The following is a 23,827-nucleotide window of genomic DNA, read 5'->3' as shown; positions in this document are numbered from 1 at the left end:
TATATATGCATATATACACACATGCATGTACATGCCTGAATGTATATGTATATATACATGCATACATGGGTACAGGACGTCAAAAAAACATGAACAAAATGAGAAAATAAAATTCCTTTCATCAGTTGTCCTCTGTTTTATCTACCCCGCTTATCGAAGGTAGGGACAAGAAGCGACTTCGTTAAAACAGTCCTTCCTGCAAAGTAAATTAAATAAAATTTGGGATTTTTTGCGGAGGGTTAAAGTGGTAACAAAAACAGCACAGTAAGAACAAAACAGTAACTATAAACGGTGAGGGCTGTGAAGCCATGACGAGGTGAATTGGTGAACACTGGGAAAACGAGCTTTGAGAAAAGACAGGCAAAAACACGTCTTGTCTTTAGGAAGGTAGTGGAAGAAAGAAAGATAGACAGCCGTTGGTCACGTGTGAGCAACGAGAGAGTCAAGGAAGAAGAGTGAGAGAGAGAGAGAGAGAGAGAGAGAGAGAGAGAGAGAGAGAGAGAGAGAGAGAGAGAGAGAGAGAGAGAGAGATAGTTGATATCCATAGGATGTCAACTGGTGAAATGAATATATTCATCTCATACCTCCCGATTTTTTATATTCTATATATTCCATACATATGTAAATATATATATATATATATATAATTATATATATATATATATATACATATATATATATATATATATATATTATATATATATATATATATATATATATATAATATATATATATATATATATATATATATATACATATATATATGTTTGTATGTATGTATATGTGTCTATATGTATACATACATATATGTATGTGTGTCTTTGAGTCTGTTTGTTCTCCGCCACCGCTATCAGTGTGCTTATATCTCCGTAACATAGCGGTTCGGCAAGAGCGAGCGAGTGAATAAGCACCAGGCTTTAAAAAAGTAAGTACTGAGGTCGACTTGTTCGACTCCATTTTTTCAAGATTGTGCCCCAGCATGGCCGCATATTAAGGACCGAAACAGATGAAAGACAAATGAAAGATAAAAGATATATATGTTAGATGTGTTGAGAAAATTGTGATTAATAATAAATTCTCCTATATTCCATCTTCTGTCTTTCATTTGTGTTATATATATATATATATATATATATATATATATTATATATATATATATATATATATATATATATATATATATATATATATAATATATATATTATATATATATATTTACCTGGAACTTCTTTCTATTTTACGTGACAAACAGCAGACGTCAGCAAAAACAAAAACAAATAAAAATACAAACTAATTCCAATCTCTAAATCTACACTTATCGCAGGAATAGTAAAAATATCCGTCAAAGTTGTTTATTTTTAGAACGACTGTGTTACATAAAACGGGTTCTGCACGTTTGAAAGAACATTGAGTAGGAAAAAAAAAGCCTGTTGTTCATTTAGGGGAAATATTTTTATCTGTTCGGAAAATATGGAGGTTAACGCAAACAGAGGCTTCTGTACATGTTTCCCTGTTGCTAACTCATCTATCTATCTATCTATCTATCTATCTATCTATCTATCTATCTATCTATCTATCTATCTATCTATCTATCTATCTATCTATGGCCCGCTCCTCTTTCTCTCTTTCTCTCTCTCTCTCTCCCGCTCTCACACTCATTCTCTCACTCTGTCTTTATCTAAGTGCCCTGCAGTGGGATTGAACTTCAAACCATATTAATGTGAAGCGAAATTTTTAATCACACATCCATGCCTGCGCCTCTTAAACAGACAAACACACACACACACATATGTTCATATACATAGGGACATAAACATGTACGTATATGCACATATATATCTATGCATACGTTTATATATATATATATATATATATATATATATATATATATATATATATATATATATATATATATGTGTATATATATACACACATATATAAAGATAGCGCAACCAGTTTGCTTCCATTGAAGATTTATTGCGTTTAGTGAGTATTATAACCTATGCGGAAGTAGACAGCGTGACAGATTTTCCAATGAAAGATACTTCCGGTGTTTTGAGGTTGCTTTTACTTTGTGGACGATGGAAATTCAATAGTTATGGTTCAATAGGATGCCGCTGTATATGTTTAGTTTGGTGGTAGGTCTAGATTCTAGAAGTATTTTTCTCTCTGCGAGTGTATGTTTGTAGAAACATGTTTGGTTTGTTTGCGTGCGTGTGTTACTGATAATTGTATAATGGACATATATATCTGTGTGTTGATCTACGTCAATATGTAGACAGAACATATACATACATACGCACGCACACATGTACTCACACTCACGTGTATGTATGTATGTATGTATGTATGTATGTATGTATGTATGTATGTATGTATGTATGTATGTATGTATGTATATATATATATATATATATATAATATATATATATATATTATATATATATATATATATATTATATATATATATATATATATATATATATATATATATATATGTAGGTCCCGGGTTGATTCGGGGTTAACCACAGTAAATAAGGTACTCAATACATAGCAGAGTAAAATTAATTTATTATATAGAAGGAGCTTCTACAGGACTAGATCTGTTTCATTCAAGAGAAATCATCAGGAAGCTCTTGATGATTTCTCTTGAATGAAACAGTTCTAGTCCTGTAGAAGCTCCTTCTATATAATAAATATATATATATATATATATATATATATATAGGATGGCCAGATAGCCGAAGAGATGGTGGTGCGGATTTCCACCTCGACATCCGAAACTCAGAGTTTTATCTTGGCTACCGAATAATTGTGACATATTATTTTACACACACACACACACACACACACACACACACACACACATATATATACATATATATATATTTATATATATCCATTTGTACATATACATGCATATATGATAGATATGTATGTATAATTTTATCTATCTATCTATTTATTTTATTTACATTATTTACATTTGACGGGTATTTGTCCTCATCTTGTTTGTTGTTAACACAACGTTTCGGCTGATATACCCTCCTGCCTTCATCAGGTGTCTTGGGGAAATTTCGAACGTATAACAAAATACGTATATTGATGTGAACATTTTCGTTTTTTCTTTATTTTTTCTTAATTTTTTTTTACATATATTTACCTATATATCTCTGTACTTCTCTATATGTTCTCAATTGACTGTTTTATGTATATAGATATTGATATAATAACATAGGACACCTTTCGAGTCATTAGAACAATAAGAACCTCATCGTCGTCATCGTCGTCATCGTCATCATCATCATCATCAACAAAAACAGCATAAAATACAATAGTATATTTACGTACCCGTTTGACAAGCTGCATGGAGCCTTTGTATTGGTCAACGCTGTCAACAGCATCTTCAAATTTCACCTGAAGTAGCAGAGAGAATCTCAGTTTAGCATTTGGCGGAGACTATGAAGAAATACGCAGTTGCGCTCTTAATGAGAATGAAAACAGCAAGGATTGTGTTCATACACTTAATGTAGTGAGTGAGAAATTTGAAATAATAATAATAATAACAACACCATTTATGAGGAGAAATTATCGATCAAATCTGGTCAAAGAAGGCAAAATAGATAATGTAGAAGCTTAATGAATTAAAATGAATTAAAAATAGAATGCGAGCAATGTAGTGAGGAGTGAATCTGAGCTTAGCAGTAGGGTAACAACTCTGAACATGTTTCGGTCTTATTACACCTTCTCAGCGAAATATAGTTTTAACCGTTACTGCTCTACAAATATTTTATATGTATGTAAATGCATGCATGCATACATACTGAGGTACTACACCACTTGCTGTGCATTCATAAAAAAAATCTATACATTTCTCAAGTCCTTTTTGTATAGGAGTACTTCCCCGAAGAGAACCAATAAGACCGAAAAATGTTCCTTATTTTCTCCGTATCGCAAACATAAGATTGATTTCCCATTGCAATGACCTCATTCTATTTTTGATTAAATTTGATATAAGATTTTGATTTGTGTTCTCTTTCTTTTCTTGACCGAACTTTTTCATTAAGCTGACGATTTGATCTTCTCTCCATGACTTTTAATTCAATAAAATGTCTAAGTTCACTAGATTAATTTTAGTTCATTAAAATTTTAATACCTTAAAATTTTTAAGTTCGCTAGTTCTACATGAGGACAAAGCTTTACGGGTACACGTATCTGTGCCGTGCTCAGCCAATTCACTTACTGAGTCAATGAGTAGGTGACTCAACTGGCTGGAGCCTAGAATATTCGTTTACTTACTGTAATGTAACAGAGAATATTAATTCATTAAGATTCCTAGATTGATTGCATAAAATAATCAACGCCAACTTCCGCGCCTTTTAAATGATGGAGATTGCGTTCTCTAACATGCTATTTCACTCTTCATTTTTGTTGTTCTTTCTTTTCTCGTTTGCTTACATTTATAATTACTCTCTAGTATCTGTCTTCATTTATTTTTGACTAGCAGTATAACCCGGCCTTGCATTTCTTTTTCAAAGTCCGTGTGTCTGTATGTGTGTTATAGGTAGAGATTTTAAATCCTACAAAATGAATTGTGAGAATGCATGTGAACACTGGCTGTATATTGCAACTTGTAGGGCACAAGATTGTGGGTGCAAAAGGCAGGGTTAGACTCAATCGATTCATCTCTGTACACGACTGAATCTCAATCAATCGGATCATCTTCCTACATGACCGATACATTGTTTTTGTCATCAGTTCCAGATGCATGAAACTGCCAAGTTGACTCCTGCAGGCTTAGAGGAATAAGACTAAATACTAGAAGCCGTTCACTTCCGGTGTTTTATTGTTTCAGCTCATTTTAATCTCCCTTATGCTTGGGGAAAAAATGGTGTCTAAAACTTGTTGTTCAGCCCTAGGTCAGACCTGAACGAATACACTTTTAATCAAAGGCATTCCCGCCCTTATCGTACCAACTTGTTTTTAGGCTGCATTTTCAAATGAGACATTTTCTCGTTAAGAAACAGTAAAGTGTGATTTGAAGGAGATTTGGCTACTATTTCAAGTTGTTGGAACGACCACATAAATACTCCTTCGTTGGCTCTTTTGTGACATACGTTTAGGTTTTGTGACAAGTTTAGGTTTTTGTGAGGGACATTGCCCCCAACACCTTTCTTCGTCGTAGCTCACATTTGCTTGAATAAATGTTTGATCAACGAATATAAAACAATGTGTTTATACCCCTCATAGCTAAAACAAATATTAAAGCTTGATAATAGTTATAATTAACATTAATAATACATGTCGCACGAAGCATTTCAAAATTTCCTCCCCTAACTCCAGTTAAAGTTACATTACTTATGTGGTATTCTGTACAGCTAATCGGCTCTGAATGTTTACGAGCGTAAAAAATCTAGTAATTTTACTGAAATTTCATCCAACATAATTATATATATTAAAACAAAAATGGCTCCAAGTTATGCGAGAAGTAAAAAAATGTAAGTGAAAGAGTTTTAATTTCTGCTTTTAAAACATTTTACCTCGAGACATCTGTCACTTTATAGAATGCACTGGATTCTGTCGAAAGTTATTGGAAATTACTGGAAGTTAAAACAATTTCTTTGGAGTATTGTTATTTTTTGTCTTTCTTTGTCTTTTTTTATTTTTTCATATGTTATTTTCTCTTCAGTGTAAGCAAAAAAAAAAAAAATTGTTCGAATGCATACCTCATCACTATCGTTAAATCCATTGTCTTCGTCATCAAGGTTAACAATTTTTGCCTGAAACGAAACGAAACAATGTTGCTGTAATTAAAGCAACGAAAACTGAAAACGAGTAGTCATGACGTTCAAATCAAGTTCAGGGAAAAACGAAACGAAAACAAAACCGTTTTCTCTACGCCGGCATATTCGAGGCAGTTTTACTTTGTACGTACGTACGTACGTACGTATGTATGTATGTATGTATGTATGTATGTATGTATGTATGTATGTATGTATGTATGTATGTATGTATGTATGTGTGAGTGTATGTGTATGTATGTATGTATTTATTTATGTGTGTATGTGTATGTATCGGCTTGTTGAATGTCTAACAGCAATCATGTCTGACCTTTACGCTTGAGTTAAGATCCCTATAGAATTCACTTTGCATTTCACCTCATCTATACTACTTAATAACAGATTGTACAAAAGCTGATAATAATAGAGATTTCCGGAATGGTTTTCAAAGATCATTCCAACAATCTGTTTTATTATCTGAAGTTAGGTTAGCATCTTCAGATCCCAAGTTCGATTTCACTGCTTGTCATCTTGAGAAAATTTCTATAGTTTCGAGACCATCAATACCTTATGAGTGAAATATGGTAGACGGAAACTATACGGAAATCTTCCAAGTAGATAATAACCGTAATCCGAATCTGAGTCACATTGATTCCGCATGAGTATTATGGAATGCTCAGTCATTTGCACTTTAAACATATTATTGAATAATTTCTCTGAGTCGACAGAATAATGACCACAAGGACAAAATATTGAGGGCTTTCTATCCCACCACTTACACAATACAATGTTTATGCTATAAATGTAAAACCTTCAAGCAATGCATGTAGGTGATGCCTTTATATAAAACTTAATAGCAGATATTGTATATCTTCCGTTATATTTCGAGTAAGATTCCCCTTATCAAAGATAAGAAACTAAATAATCCAAATGTTCAGAGAAAAATGATATTGACTGGCTATTCTGTTGAGTTTATATCTTATATCGAGTATTGAATTCTATGCATTAGTAGAATTTTACAAACCTATATCTGTTGTAGAAGGGGCTAAGGTATGGTCAACTGATAATATGTCCACTAGATGACGTGTCTAGGGTGTGAAAGACAAAGTCAACTCCGGTAGGATTTGAACTCAAACATAAACAAACCTGAGCCGTTAAATTTGTGTTGCATACCCACACATTAATATACACACTACACGACAATCATCATTGTTAAAATCATCATCTTTATTGTTCTTAGCCTCCTTAGTATCAACATAATAATAATAATAATAATAATAATAATAATAATATAATAATAATAATAATAATAATAATAATAATAATAATAATAATAATAATAATAATAATAATAATAATAATGATAATAATAATAATAATGATAATAATAATAATAATAATAATAATAATAATAATAATAATAATAATAATAATAATAATAATAATAATTGCCCTGATGCAGTACCAGCCTCTCATGGCTTCTGATATTAACTGATTGGAAGTGTTATCATGTGATGGGCTACAGCAAATATTCTGCTCAATACCACAGATTTGCTGGTCAGTTGTTTGACCTTAACCAGTTGAGCATGTCCCTTAGTGGCTGACGATATGTGCATCTCGGATCACGAGCAGAAGTAGAGGGGGAGCATCATAGCCATGTGTTGAGAGGGATTCTTTGGGGTTTGAATAATTCACCCCTGGAAACATGGGTGGTTCTTTCAACATCCTTAAACAACCCTTATTCAGGGACATTTTGAGCGGGATGGGTTACTCGACCAGAATTAAATTCTAACTGGGCCCCACCTGCAAGGTTATGTGCTGTTTATCTTGATATGAGATCACCATGTCGCGCACATATGGTTGTGATGCATGTGCCTGGTGTACCCTTATCAGACGGGTAGTCATGATGGGTATACTGGGCTTTGTATATTTTACCCCAGTGTCACTTTGATGGCATGCACTGCTCGCTCACTCAATAATAATAATAATAATAATAATAATAATAATAATAATAATAATAATAATAATAATAATAATAATAATAATAATAATAATAATAATAATAATAATAATAATAATAATAAGGCAGTGCAGTAGGGTGACATCATATATCAGCTCAATGACTAATATTATTTTAATTCTTTCGGCAAGTACGGGAGACAACTCCGGATGTCATCCAGCCTTATCAGATATCCTCAGCGAACAACGTGGTGCAATAGTGATGGGAGAGTCACTAAGTCGCTATATAATAATCGTACAAGAGCCAGGCGTGAATTATTAGCGTATTTGAATAAGCGAACGGTTGAAGCACTTACCCTTCTCATTCGTATCGACTGAGCGAATTCCTCCCAGCCATCAAGGGCATCTTCAAAGTTCATCTGATTTCAAAGGCGAAAAGAAGATATTAGTTTGTTATTAGTCTGGTTACACTATATTCTTTCTTTCCTTCTTTCTTTCTTTCTTTGTTTCTTTGTTTCTTTCTTTCTTTCCTTCCTTCCTTTCATTCTTTCTTTCTTTATTTCTTTCTGTCTTTCTTTCTTTCTTTGTATGTTGGTTTGTTTCTTTTTTTCTTTCTAATCCTGCATCTCTCTTTTCTTTTGTTTCTTTGTTTTCACACACACATACAAACATACATACATACACACATACACATACATACATAGACACATACACACATACACACACATACATACATACATACACACATACACACATACATACATACATACATACATACATACATACATACATACATACATACATACATACACACACATACACATACATACATACATACATACATACATACATACATACACATACATACATACATACATACATACATACATACATGCATGCTTACGTAGATGAAGATGTGAATAAACATAGTGACCCGAACATATTTCACCAAATTTAGAAAAAGTATGGCAGTCGGAACTTTCCTCTTACAACAAGACGATATACCACGATATATTTCGCCGTGCCAGCGCTAATTCCAGCACTTGGGATATTTGGCTGATCTGTAGAGAAAATCCACTCCATAGACATTAAAATTCACAAGATGCTGACATTAACTGGAAACTTCCACAGAAACAGATATATTGATAGTCTCTGTTTAGGAAGAAATGATGGAAATAGATCAATGCTGTTAACCTTCGAATGTCGTATAGTATCTCTCAGACAACACCTGCTAAGTAACAGCAACAAAAATAAATATTTTTAAATAAAGATGCAGCACGCTGTTTTGTCAGTGAACAGGTCGCGGTCTCAAAGCGACGAAAATATTTTGGCAAATTAAATTTAAATGTTGAAGCGAATCTAACGGTTTTTGTGTGTTTCTTAAATGGCTTATAAACACCTTCCACACTGCAATTGTTTTTGTTCCAGCACACGATCCCAGATCAAGTCACTCGTTATGCAATAAATATTTAAACTTAGTGAAAAGTGAACAACAACCTACGAGCTGGCAGTGAGCTTTTCAGGAGGTACTCTATGGTGATATCACTTACAACTCCATAACAGCGGGACTAACACACCTTAAACAAGACTTGAATGTGAAACTCAGTATACTAGAAAAAACAAACAAACAAAAAAATTTGCTGTTGCTGTTGAGCGTAGCGGTCTTCGTCCTGTAGTGGGAGAAGTCCGAAACGTGGTCCTTTGCTATTCGTAAGACCCGCAGAAGAGAAAGCAGGTCAACCCCCGACACCGAGAGCATCGACGGATGGATGAATGCGCATCCAGGCTCAGCGGTTGCGTAGGAAGTCGGGGACAAGAAACAGGAAGAAAGAGTGAGAGAAAGTTGGAGCGAAAGAGTACAACAGGGGTCGCCACCACGCCCTGCCGGAACCTCGTGGAGCTTTAGGTGTTTTCGCTCAATAAACACACACAACGCCCGGTCTGCATTTGCTGTCCAATAACAAAGGATTACTATAAAATACCTAATAAAGAAAAGAGGCAGCGAAGCCATTGGATTCCCCAAGATGCAACCGAAAATATTGATTATGTCACATATTTGTGGAAGACATCACATAAACACCATATCAGAGTATGAAAGGCCACACCGTCAGCTTGGTAAAAGCGTCTTTCCAGAATGATCTTGAACAGTGTTTCTCAAACAATTTTCACCTGTGGACTCCTTCGGTTCCTATTTTACCCTACGGGTTCCCCCATAGTCATTTGATGCCAAAAACAATCCTATTCTATTTTTATAGTTAAATATTATTAGGAATTGTATAAATACGGAGCAAATAATTCAGAAGAAAATAATTTGCAAAGACATCCTCGATTCTATTATGCTTGTGAATCTATTCTGATGGTTGTCGCAAAACTACCAAATGGACAGTCAGCCGGGAGACGATTGATTATCGGTTACTGATAGAGAAGGCCTACATTTTACGGGATAGCCCTCGTTAACCTGTTCAAAAGAACAACGAACACTTAGCTTGATATATTCCACTGGTTGGCTGTTGCGCGTATAATACTAGTAGCCGAAAACCAAAAGACGCCTAGGGTTAAAATCACAGACCTATAGCATAGATGAATGTGATGGATAAGTTATACACAGGTCGCTCGATGGCATTCTTCCAGGATCTCATACCAAAGATAATCATTCATATCTTTTATATTTTACTCGTCTTAGTCATTGCACTGTGGCCATGCTGGGGCACCGCCTTGAAGGGTTTTAGTCGCACGAATCAACTCAAGTACCTATTTGAACATGGTACTTATTTTATCGGTTTCTTGTGCAGAACCGCTAAATTATGGGAACGTAAACAAACCAACGCCGGTTGCCAAGCGGTTGTGGGCGACAAGCACAAATACAAATACACTCAATCGCACCCCCACTCACACACGCACGCACGCATGCAAACACACACGCACGCACACACACACACGCGCGACAGGCTTCTTCCAGTTTCCGCCTGTCAAACCCACTCACAAGTCTTTGGACGGCCCGGGGCTCTAGTAGATGATACTTTCCCAAAGTGCTACGCGAAGGAATTGAAACCAGAACAATGTGGTTGTGTAGCAAGCTTACCATACAGCCACACCGGTGCCTGTATGTAATAAAAGTTTATAAACGTATATACATACACACATATATACACTCGCTCTGTACATGTGGATGCATGGCTAAGCGTTCAAGAAATTCGCTTGGCAAACATAATGCACCAGGTTCAATTCCTTTGCACAGTACTATAGAGTTGAGTCGACCCATGTCCAGAGACAGAAGCAGTGCGGAACACGATCGATTGCTCTGTATCCGTAATCCCAAGGTTCAGCAGTGCAACGTTGATTATGCTCGATGATCACGATAAGGATACTCTTATTTGTGGAATACTCGGCCACTTCATTCTTACTTACCTCTTCAATGTCGCTGGTAATACTCTTGTAGTTCTCGAACGTAACAGCTTCCCTCTGCAATGAATACAGATTTTCCATCGTTACGGGAACAGCAAGAACTGCTTTGGCAAATAATTCTTTCTACTGTGAGCACAAGACCCAAAATTTTGGTGACGATGGTGGAGCTAATCGATTACGTCGATTTCAGAGGTCAACTAGTACTTATTTTATCCACTCCAAAAGCATGAAAGACAAAGTCGGCCGCGGCAGAATTGAACTCAGAACGTAAAACCGGAAGAAATACCGTTAAACATTTTTGTCCGACGTGCCAATGATTCTGCTAGCGCTCTGCCATTTTGCTTTAGCAAATATTGGACACAAAACAGTTTTGTTTATGTACCAGCATCGTCACCACCAGTATCAACACCAATATCAGCACCAACACCAGCACTGCACCCAGCTGCATCACAGCCAACACTACTATCTACTCTCCACCAACGACACCCGTATCTATAAAGCCACACTCAACCTTAGGCTGTTACGCGTCCGAAGGTTCGATGGTCTCGTATCTTGCCGTCGGTGTTACCTTGCCTCTATAGTAAGACAAGTAAAGCACACACATACAAATACGTACAGACAAATACACACACACAGACACGCACACACATACATATACATAAAGGGATAGACAGACAAACACACAAACACAAACACATACATGTACAGACACATACATTGGCACACACTGAACTTCATAGACACAGCCACGCACATACACATTCAGAAATAGATACATACACATATAAATACCTACAACAGACATACATAATACACACAGACACACACAATTACATACACAATCACAAACACTTAGACACACAGAAACATTTACAAACAGATAAACACATATATAGACACATACACATGTACACTTATACACGTACACATACATGCACAGGAACACATATACAAACGAGTCCTAAAGCCCACTACGCTCTGTTGTAACTAGGCACCATTTCAAAATGCAACAGGACACTGTACACAGCGGAAGCATCGTATACTTAACGGGTGTTTTTGATACTTCGTTGGGCTGTATTCTAATCTTCCCATAAGTTTGTCTAGTCTAGAGATAGTAATGGAGAGAAGCCACGACCTATGTGTGTGCTTTTACGCACAAAGTGCCTCCATGAGAGGATCACTCAAAGCAAATAGCGCAATATTTGTTGTTCTCGCAAGACATTCATGTTAAGTAGGGCATACAGAATTAATACTGCTTTTGTCAATTGTATATATATATATATATATATTTATATGTATATATATATGTATGTATGTATATATATGTATATATATGTATATATATGTATATATATATGTATGTATGTATGTATATATGTATGTATGTATATATATGTATGTATATATATATGTATGTATGTATGTATGTATATATGTATGTATGTATGTATGTATGTATGTATGTATGTGTGTGTGTGTGTGTGTTTATATAACCTCTGTACTAGCTAGATACAATCCACAGGAAGATTTGAATTCCGTATTGCGAATTGGCCTAGTAGTTGGCCATTGCATTTCAATGCATTCGAATTCAAATGTCGTCTCGGTCAGCTTTACTGTTCGTATTTTCGTGGTCGATAAGATAAACTATCGGTTTCCGAGTGTTGAGTAGGTGGAATTATTATAACGTTGGAAGAAATTCCCTGCGAAATTTGCCCCGGCTTTTTTACGCTTTGATTTCTTGGTTGGTTGGCTTAATGCATCGCATTACCACAGCTACCTAACACAACTAACTCCTCCATCCAACAACCAACTCTAGCTACAACAACAATAACCAACTCTCTAACAACAACTTCCTCCGTTATCTCCCTTCTTTATCCCTCGCTATCTCTTTCTCTAGGAATAATAAAAAAAACGCAATTTACTTTTCAATACTTACCTTGTAATCAATTTGATGTTCATCGTCATTAAGAGCTCTTTCGTATCTGCTGTCTTCTACCTGGTTACTTTGGATCTTAACTATGTCTTCCAGACTATCATCTGTGTCATTTATTTGATATGGCTCTCTGTGCTCCTCGATGTCATATACTTTGCCCTTGGTACAGACATTCCTTCCTCTTCGTAGATAAAAGTCTTCTTCAGTTCGTCTCAAAGGGTCTTTATTTAAATCATGGCCTTCCATCTGAGAGAAAAAGTCGTCTTCTAGATTTGTTTCCTTGCTATCTTCTTTTGATGCATAAATTTCTTCATATCTTGAAGTTTTGTCGTTCGTTGTTTCATAGGAGATATCATCATCAACAGAAACCCATTCTAATTCAACGCCCGGCTCATAACTGCTAACCCTAAAAGTGCGACTTTGTTCAGTTGATGGCTGAGCATGCGTACTAGTTTCAAATCTGTCCACGTCAGATAGTGAAACTTGTTCCTTTTTAGACGGCTTTATTTCAAAGCCGTCCATTACAGACGAGGTCATAGGTCCCCTCGTATCCCCATGTCCTTGTTTATCTGTAAAGGAAGTAATTTCTGATAGATAACTGTCTACATCCGTTGGACAGTTATCTATCATAGTTTCGTGTCTGTTCACTCCAGAACTATAAATATCTTCGACTGTCGAATATTTATCTTTCTTCAATTCATTCATATCGGTTTCATTTCCAAATTTATTGTCATCACTTTCTTGTGGAAACAGCAATGTCTCATAACTGTCTACTTTTCTTAGAGCACTATCCCGCAGGACTGAATTATTATCTCTCGTAGTAGTGCTAAGTGTATTCTCTCCTGACGAATTTCTTATCTCTTTTATTTCTCTTTCCATGCTGTCATCCTTGGACGAAGATTTACTCACATAGACATCACGATTTTCATCATTCACCGATTTATTGTCACCTAACTTATAAGAATCAGCAGGCCTGTTGTCTTCCATTACTCCAGCATTGTATAATTTAAATAGGCGACTGTCCCTCACTGTAGACCTCTTCTCTTCAGCCGTGTCTTTCTTGGCTGGCTGAATGCTTTCTTTTGTAATTATGTCACTTTCCTTTATTTCAAAGCTGTCTCCTTTATACAGACGACTGTCTCTGTCTGTAGGCCTCTTCTCTTCAGCTGTGTCCTTCTTGGCTGGCTGAATGCTTTCTTTTGTAATTATGTCACTTTCCTTTATTTCAAAGCTGTCTCCTTTAGACAGACGACTGTGTCTCTCTGTAGGCCTCTTCTCTTCAGCTGTGTCTTTCTTGGCTGGCTGAATGCTTTCTTTTGTAATTATGTCACTTTCCTTTATTTCAAAGCTGTCTCCTTTATACAGACGACAGTGTCTCTCTGTAGGCCTCTTCTCTTCAGCCGTGTCTTTCTTGGCTGGCTGAATGCTTTCTTTTGTAATTATGTCACTTTCCTTTATTTCAAAGCTGTCTCCTTTATACAGACGACTGTCTCTGTCTGTAGGCCTCTTCTCTTCAGCTGTGTCTTTCTTGGCTGGCTGAATGCTTTCTTTTGTAATTATGTCACTTTCCTTTATTTCAAAGCTGTCTCCTTTGTACAGACGACTGTGTCTCTCTGTAGGCCTCTTCTCTTCAGCTGTGTCTTTCTTGGCTGGCTGAATGCTTTCTTTTGTAATTATGTCACTTTCCTTTATTTCAAAGCTGTCTCCTTTATACAGACGACTGTGTCTCTCTGTAGGCCTCTTCTCTTCAGCTGTGTCTTTCTTGGCTGGCTGAATGCTTTCTTTTGTAATTATGTCACTTTCCTTTATTTCAAAGCTGTCTCCTTTATATAGATGACTGTCTCTGTCTGTAGGCCTCTTCTCTTCAGCTGTGTCTTTCTTGGCTGGCTGAATGCTTTCTTTTGTAATTATGTCACTTTCCTTTATTTCAAAGCTGTCTCCTTTATACAGACGACTGTGTCTCTCTGTAGGCCTCTTCTCTTCAGCTGTGTCTTTCTTGGCTGGCTGAATGCTTTCTTTTGTAATTATGTCACTTTCCTTTATTTCAAAGCTGTCTCCTTTATACAGACGACTGTGTCTCTCTGTAGGCCTCTTCTCTTCAGCTGTGTCTTTCTTGGCTGGCTGAATGCTTTCTTTTGTAATTACCTCACTTTCCTTTATTTCAAAGCTGTCTCCTTTATACAGACGACTGTGTCTCTCTGTAGGCCTCTTCTCTTCAGCTGTGTCTTTCTTGGCTGGCTGAATGCTTTCTTTTGTAATTATGTCACTTTCCTTTATTTCAAAGCTGTCTCCTTTATACAGACGACTGTGTCTCTCTGTAGGCCTCTTCTCTTCAGCTGTGTCTTTCTTGGCTGGCTGAATGCTTTCTTTTGTAATTACCTCACTTTCCTTTATTTCAAAGCTGTCTCCTTTATACAGACGACTGTGTCTCTCTGTAGGCCTCTTCTCTTCAGCTGTGTCTTTCTTGGCTGGCTGAATGCTTTCTTTTGTAATTATGTCACTTTCCTTTATTTCAAAGCTGTCTCCTTTATACAGACGACTGTGTCTCTCTGTAGGCCTCTTCTCTTCAGCTGTGTCTTTCTTGGCTGGCTGAATGCTTTCTTTTGTAATTACCTCACTTTCCTTTATTTCAAAGCTGTCTCCTTTATACAGACGACTGTCTCTGTCTGTAGGCCTCTTCTCTTCAGCTGTGTCTTTCTTGGCTGGCTGAATGCTTTCTTTTGTAATTATGTCACTTTCCTTTATTTCAAAGCTGTCTCCTTTATACAGACGACTGTGTCTCTCTGTAGGCCTCTTCTCTTCAGCTGTGTCTTTCTTGGCTGGCTGAATGCTTTCTTTTGTAATTATGTCACTTTCCTTTATTTCAAAGCTGTCTCCTTTATACAGACGACTGTCTCTGTCTGTAGGCCTCTTCTCTTCAGCTGTGTCTTTCTTGGCTGGCTGAATGCTTTCTTTTGTAATTACCTCACTTTCCTTTATTTCAAAGCTGTCTCCTTTATACAGACGACTGTGTCTCTCTGTAGGCCTCTTCTCTTCAGCTGTGTCTTTCTTGGCTGGCTGAATGCTTTCTTTTGTATTTGTCACTTTCCTTTATTTCAAAGCTGTCTCCTTTATACAGACGACTGTCTCTGTCTGTAGGCCTCTTCTCTTCAGCTGTGTCTTTCTTGGCTGGCTGAATGCTTTCTTTTGTAATTACCTCACTTTCCTTTATTTCAAAGCTGTCTCCTTTATACAGACGACTGTGTCTCTCTGTAGGCCTCTTCTCTTCAGCTGTGTCTTTCTTGGCTGGCTGAATGCTTTCTTTTGTAATTACCTCACTTTCCTTTATTTCAAAGCTGTCTCCTTTATACAGACGACTGTCTCTGTCTGTAGGCCTCTTCTCTTCAGCTGTGTCTTTCTTGGCTGGCTGAATGCTTTCTTTTGTAATTACCTCACTTTCCTTTATTTCAAAGCTGTCTCCTTTATACAGACGACTGTGTCTCTCTGTAGGCCTCTTCTCTTCAGCTGTGTCTTTCTTGGCTGGCTGAATGCTTTCTTTTGTAATTACCTCACTTTCCTTTATTTCAAAGCTGTCTCCTTTATACAGACGACTGTCTCTGTCTGTAGGCCTCTTCTCTTCAGCCGTGTCTTTCTTGTCTGGCTGAATGCTTTCTTTTGTAATTACCTCACTTTCCTTTATTTCAAAGCTGTCTCCTTTGTACAGACGACTGTGTCTCTCTGTAGGCCTCTTCTCTTCAGCTGTGTCTTTCTTGGCTGGCTGAATGCTTTCTTTTGTAATTACCTCACTTTCCTTTATTTCAAAGCTGTCTCCTTTATACAGACGACCGTGTTGCTTGTCATTTATCGTTACGCCAGTGCCTACTTCAGAGGAATGATTATCTTCAACTATACGATGCTTTGTTTCATACATGTCAATTCTGTCTATGTCTGTAGAAATCTTACTTCTGGTTTCGTTTGAACCGTCTTCTGTCTCACACCTGTCCACAGGTTTATTTTCTTCAGATGTGTTTTCCTTAGAGATACTGCTGCTATCTTTTACGGTTTTATTACTATCTACCTTTGACAGGTAAGTGTCTTTGTTTGTTGAGAGTTTATCTTTGCCGCCTTTTGACAGACAACTCTCCTCGTCCGTTGGATGCACAATTTTCTTAGTTTCAAGAATGTTTACCTTAGATTCAAGATGTTCTAACATCTTTGTTTCAGTACTGTCCTGTCCTGCGAATGGTTTATCTTTTTTCGTGATAGACAGAGAAATGTCCTCCTTTTTGGCATCCTTATTCACCATTGATTCAGGGCAAACGTGCTTAGTTTCGTAGATGTCTGCTTTAGATAAAAGAATGTCCTTGTTTTCAAAATGCTTCTCGACTTTCATGCTAACATTGTTCAAATTCGACCGGAGACTGTCTTGTCCCTTTGGATGGTCTTTCTCCTTTGTGCCAGGACTCTCACCTTTAGGAATCTGAGCTTTCTCATCTATCAAGTGTTTGTCATCGGATTGATGGGCAGCTTCGTCAGAAGGAGGTTTCTGTCTTTTCTTTTCGGAGATGTCTACTTCACTCTGAAGAATGTCACCAACACTTGCAAATTGATTTTTGTTGGGTTTATTGCTGTTCTCATTTATAGAAAATCTATCCTTCTTTGATTCATTGCTCTCTACTGTACGAATACTGCTATCCTTGCTTGTCGAATACTCATCTTTCTTTATCTCATAATTGTCTTTTTTAGAGATTAAAATGTCTTCGTCCTTTGGAAGTATGTGTTTTGTTTCATAAATGTCCCCTAACTCACCGCGCTCTTTCTTACCTTCAAGAATGTCGCCTTCCTTTTTCTCAGTTCTTGTTTTAGTTTCGAAAATATCTTCCTTAGACAGGGCAAGATCAACTTTTGTTGATTGGTTCTTTTCTTTTATGTCATGTTTGTCTATCTTAGTTAGAAGGATATCTTCTTTTTGGCGAACATCCATCTTAGTCTCGTGAAGTTCTACTTTAGGAAGATCTATATTTCCTTTTGTCGAGCTCGTCTTGTCAGTTTTAAGGAGATTGTTACTCAATTCAGCAGAAGTTGCATCCTTCTTTGATTCGTATTTTTCTACTTCAGCTTTTTCAGTCGATTTGGAAGAATTAATTTTTGCTAAATCTTTGCTTGTATCGATTGGAGGTTTGCCTGTTGTCTTCTCCGTTTCTTTATGTTGTTTTTCTAAATGTTCGGTTGGCTTCTGATCGAAAGCTGGCCTTTTCACAATTTTGATACATTTACCGACTTCAACTTGAGAACTAGTTGTGTTGGTATCACCAGAGTCCCCTTTCTTCGAAACTTCTTTTCTGATTAATGGAGCAGGCATTGTCAGAAGCTGTACACTTTGACCAAATTCTAACGAACAGGTGTTTTCATTTGCAGAAAATCTCTGAATAGGTTCTAAACGGACGACATCTGTTGAATGTATTGTCTTCTCTATCTTATCACCTGTTTTAATCACAGATATTTTCTCATCTGCTACCAAATAAAACTTGTTATTATTGCTTTCACTGGTGCTGACGTCATTGCGAGAACGACCAACGTCTTCATTAACGTGATCTTTCTTTATTTCAATCGCCACTGGTTTCACTACACTAATTCTCTCATTAAGGCCGGTAATTTGCTCTCTCGAACGGGTTTCACAGATATTTTCTCTATCATCAGCATGTTTCGTTATTTTATCGTCTACTTTTTTATCGTCTGCTTCAGTGAAACGCCTAATTTTATCGATATCATCCTTCCTCAGTTTAGCTATATCCCCTTCTACCGAACGGTCTATTGGCTTTATTATTTCTTTTCCTTCAATCAAATCTTTACTTCTGTCAACACTTGACATATAAATATCTTTTTTCTTCTCTTCCATTTCTTTTTCTGTTTGGTAACTGCTTGAACCATTAACTTCCTCCAAACTCTCAACTTTTTCTGCTCCATATTTCTGAGACAGACGGTTGTCATCTTTTGCGCACTCATCTTTTGAAACGGAAAGACTTGTTTTAATTCTTTCAGTATCTTCGTCTTTTGCCTGGAAATGCTTGTCTGTCGAGTCTAACTTGTGTTCTAAAGTATCCTGGGGAAAAAAATTACAGATTTACATAAGAGACGAAGAATTATTTTTTGTTATTTTTACACAACACTGTAAATTCAATAATGGAACAGAAAATGGAGCAAGGTTGAATGATGGAGTGTGATAAAGTGAAATGGCTGCGTGTAGCCATGGTGGGTGGTGGATATGGTGGTCATAGTAGAAATGGTGGTGATGATGGCGGTAGTGGCGATACAACTTCATCAAATATACTAGTGACAACGGTAACAACAGGAAAAAAGAATAAATGCTGCAACGACTATGACCGAGAAGACAAAACAACAACGAGAACGACGACGATGATGATGACGACGATGATGAATAACAAAGTAACAAATAAACAAAACAAAACAAAAAAAAGGCTGCAAATATATACCAGAACTATTATAAGTACTTTCGAAACCAGTGCATCAGGGAGTAGAATAGTAACAACAACAAAGTCAATAATAATAACAGTAGAAGTGATGGTGATGACGACGACGAGGATAATGACAACAACAACTGCAACAACAACAATAACAACAGCAGCAGCAGCAGCAGCAGCAACAACAACAACAACAACAACAACAACAATTATAATAATAAAATGAATAAAAAATGATGACTTTTATGCCTGAAAAGTGGACAAATTGGCGATATTACAGAAATACGAAACAGGGAATATTATATTGCGTGTATGAAGAAGCAAAATCAACATTTAAACAGATAGAATATATGATATAATATAATATAACATGATATAGCATATATAATATAGTATATATAACATAGTATAATATAAATTTATGTAAAACAATATAGTGTAATACTAGATGTTAGTTTTTCTGACACTCAATAATAATGACTATTTAAGTTTAGAGAGGATCAAATGGACATATTTAAGAAGCGTATCCTGGAGGTCACCTTCAATACTCCTACGAATTTCCACTGTTGAATTATCACTGTAGACGTGATCACAGGAAAGTACTGTGATGGCTGGTGTACTCGCGTGAAATCATCGAAGCTTTCGGGAGGACGGCCAAATTAACTAGACTACACTTAAATACACACAATATCGTATCTAGGTCATCCCATAGGACGCCCCAATATAACATAATATACAATACTATACTATAATATAATATAATATAATAAAATCTCTCAATATATAAACGGCAAAATGTCTGTGTGTGTGTCCTTTATACAAATCCACAACTTTTCAGTTAGAGGGCTCGTACTTTCTATGGTCATTCAAAACCGTCCAATGGTGATCGTGCACATCTTTACATTTCTCCAGTCACTCCACAAAGCCATTAAAAAATCAATAGAAGTGACTTTTTTGTGAATTTTCTATCCAAAACCCAATCAAAATGCCTGAAACTTGATACGCCAATTGAATGCCAGCTAGCTGTATGTGATTGGTCGGAGATTTGGACAGTATTCGCGTGTATGTGCGCACGCACGCAGCTGTATATGCATGCACTAGCACTATAACCCGGCGTTGCCGGGTCATAGTGCTAATATAATATAATATAATATAATATAATATAATATATGTATATTCTTTTATTCTCTTACTTGTTTCAGTCATTTGACTGTGGTCATGCTAGAGCACCGCCTTGAAGGATTTTAGTCGAGCAAATCGACCCCGGGACTTATTTTTAAAGTCTAGTACTTATTCTATCGGTTTCTTTTGCTGAACCGCTAACTTACGGGGACATAAACACATCAACAACGGTTGTTAAGCGGTGATGGTGGTGGACAAACACATACACACACACGCACACGTGCGTGCACACACACACACGCACACGCGCGTGCACACACACACGCGCACACGCGCGTGCACACACACCACTGAGGTATATACATATACATACATGCATACATACATACGCACACACATACCACATACATACATACACACACACACTGACAGACACACAGACACACAGACACACAGACACACAGACACACAGACACACACACACACACACACACACACATATATACACATATATATATCTATGGCAATAAGAAAATGGAAGGGATCCAGAGGTGGTATTCATCAACTTTTAGACATTATATTATGTCTATTTATAAAAAAAAAGGCATAATATAATGTCTAAAAGTTGATGAATACCACCTCTGGATCCCCTCCATTTTCTTATCGTCATATAAATTAAGAGTAAAACGTTTTACCCTCACCCATTTATTACATTCAGTAGTGTAATTGCCATACGAAGAAAAAAAAACTCTTGTGTATTAATAACTGGGGATTCTACCAGCAGTATTTTGGATAGATGTTATCCCTTAGTTGGTTGAATTCACAACCTCTAACTCTCTGTAGAAATGACTGATTGTCCCTCTTAGCGTTTGGCATGTATGTATAATGCCTTCTGGCATGTATGTATAATGCCCTCTATATATAAATTAATATGTTCAATAAGAAATAATATTTCGAAATTTTTTCTCTTTGAGGTTTTTACGCTATCTACCTGACAATTTCTTGTTAAGTTTTCCTATTAAGTAGTTGTCCTTAATTGCTAAATTTTTATTCCGAAAAACTTTTCCTCTCCGAAATGCAATTCGTAAAAGTTTGCATTTACCCGGATGTAATATATGTAAACTCACCCATGTGCTTCGTTGATGTTGATCAGTTAGCTGATCGGCTTAAGCGGGGCGGGTCGTTGTTTATTTATAATACATTCAGGCCTGCTGATGATTACGTAAGTATGAAATCACTGTGATACAGGTCTATATTTTTAAATGTCTTACTTTGAAAAATTGCATTCGGTGGGATTAGTAATATTTTTGGTAGAAATGACTGATTGTCCCTCTTAGCGTTTGGCATTAATGTATAATGCCTTCTGGCTGTATGTATACCCTCTATATATAAATTAATATGTTCAATAGAAATAATTATTTTCGAAATTTTTTCTCTTATGAGGTTTTTACGCTTCTACCTGACAATTTCTTGTTAAGTTTTCCTTATTAAGTAGTTGTCCTTATTGCTAAATATATATATATATATATATATATATATATATATATATATTATATATATATATATATATATATATATATATATATATATATATATATATATAATATACGACGGGCTTCTTTCAGTTTCCGTCAACTAAATCCACTCACAACTTTGATCGGCCCGAGGCTATAATAGAAGATACCCAAAATGCCATGTAGTGGGTCTGAACCTGGGACCATGTGGTTGGGAAGCAAACTTCTTACCACACAGCCATGCCTGCTCACACACACACACACACACACACACACACACATATATATATATATATACACACATATATATTTTTGTATTTATATAGTTATACATACATGAGTCACCGCCACTTAAATACCCATACACACATAATGTATACACATTCCCCCATACATTTATATATATATATGTGTGTGTTTGTGTGTGTGTATTCGAAAGTGCATATGTAAGTGTATGTGTGCGAAAATGTCTGCTTCTAAAGAAAAACGTTGAAGTAGCGTAGGTTCCACGCTATCTGCACATCAAATCCATGAATCTGCGATTCCATCAAATGAAGCAGTATTGTCGCTGTGTGTGTGTTTGTGTGTATGTGTGTGTGTGTGCGCATGTATATGGTTTTTGTGTGTGTATGTGCGTGTGTTTTTGTTTGTGTATTTGGACATGAGCTTTTGTGTGTGTGCGAGCATACGTGTAAGTGCGTGCATGTGTGTGTCTTGTGTGTGTGTTACGTTGTGAAAATATCTGTTGCCGCCATCTTTTTCTACCTCCGAGCTATTATGTCCACCGTTCTGTTCCGTCATTAACCACACATCCTCCTTCCCACCACCACCGATACCACCACTGATACCACCACCGATACCACCACTGATACCACCACCGATACCACCACCGATACCATTACGGCTACATTCAATACTACACCAATTACCATGACAATCACTACTATGACAACCACAATCAGCATGACAGCCACCACTCTCATCACCACCTAAACAACAATAATTCTATCAACATTACTACCACTACTACTACTACTACTACCATCAGCCACCACCACCACCACCATGAACACGACCACTAGTACCACAAGTACTATCAGTAAACCTCGACCATCATCACCCTACAACCACCACCACCACTACCATCACCACTGCAACCATCACTACTACAACCACCACCACCACGACTACCATCACCACTACAGCCATCACTACTACCATCATAATACACAGCAACCACTGCCACCACCATCACAACTACTACCGCTGCAAACTCTCTCACCTCTACCATACACTCATCCAAACCAGCAAAGCACCACCACCACCACCACCACGTCCACCATCACCATTGTCCCCCCCCCTTTTCCTTTCTTCCCCTCCTGCTCTTGCTCCTGCTCTTGCTCCTCCTGCTCTTGCTCCTTCTGCTCTTGCTCCTCCTGCTCCTCCTTCTCATCTTTTTAATGCAATCACGGGAGTTACTGTCGAATGTTTCCCTGGACGAAATCTACGTTAGTTACGTGTTTTCTACTAACACCGCAATCAGTTTTTGATATTGATTCATAAAAGCAGTAATTACACAATACAGTCTCAACAATATTCACTCAATACCCGTCTGTCTGACTGATTGTCTGTCTGTCTGTTCATCTTTGTTTT

The 23,827-nt window shown here is 36.7% G+C and overlaps 1 protein-coding gene across 3 annotated transcripts in view; it reads right to left on the bottom strand.

The window, feature by feature from the left end:
* LOC115214500 (titin homolog) overlaps positions 1–23,827 on the bottom strand; it is a 148,163-nt gene that overhangs the window by 64,024 nt on the left and 60,312 nt on the right. For 2 of the 3 annotated variants that reach the window (XM_036505030.1, XM_036505032.1), the window contains 6 exons: positions 16,803–19,159; positions 13,081–14,113; positions 11,148–11,201; positions 8,096–8,158; positions 5,727–5,780; positions 3,352–3,417 (listed from right to left, as the gene is read on the bottom strand). In XM_036505030.1, coding sequence (XP_036360923.1) covers positions 3,352–3,417; positions 5,727–5,780; positions 8,096–8,158; positions 11,148–11,201; positions 13,081–14,113; positions 16,803–19,159 — 3,627 coding nt within the window. The remainder of the gene's footprint in view (positions 1–3,351; positions 3,418–5,726; positions 5,781–8,095; positions 8,159–11,147; positions 11,202–13,080; positions 14,114–16,802; positions 19,160–23,827) is intronic. The other variant, XM_036505031.1, reaches the window with a different exon arrangement.

Source organism: Octopus sinensis, linkage group LG7 (genome assembly GCF_006345805.1).
Source record: "Octopus sinensis linkage group LG7, ASM634580v1, whole genome shotgun sequence".
In the NCBI taxonomy this organism is placed as follows: domain Eukaryota; kingdom Metazoa; phylum Mollusca; class Cephalopoda; order Octopoda; family Octopodidae; genus Octopus; species Octopus sinensis.
The sequence above is the reverse complement of the archived record's forward strand: the minus strand, read 5'-3'. Positions and strand labels throughout refer to the sequence as shown.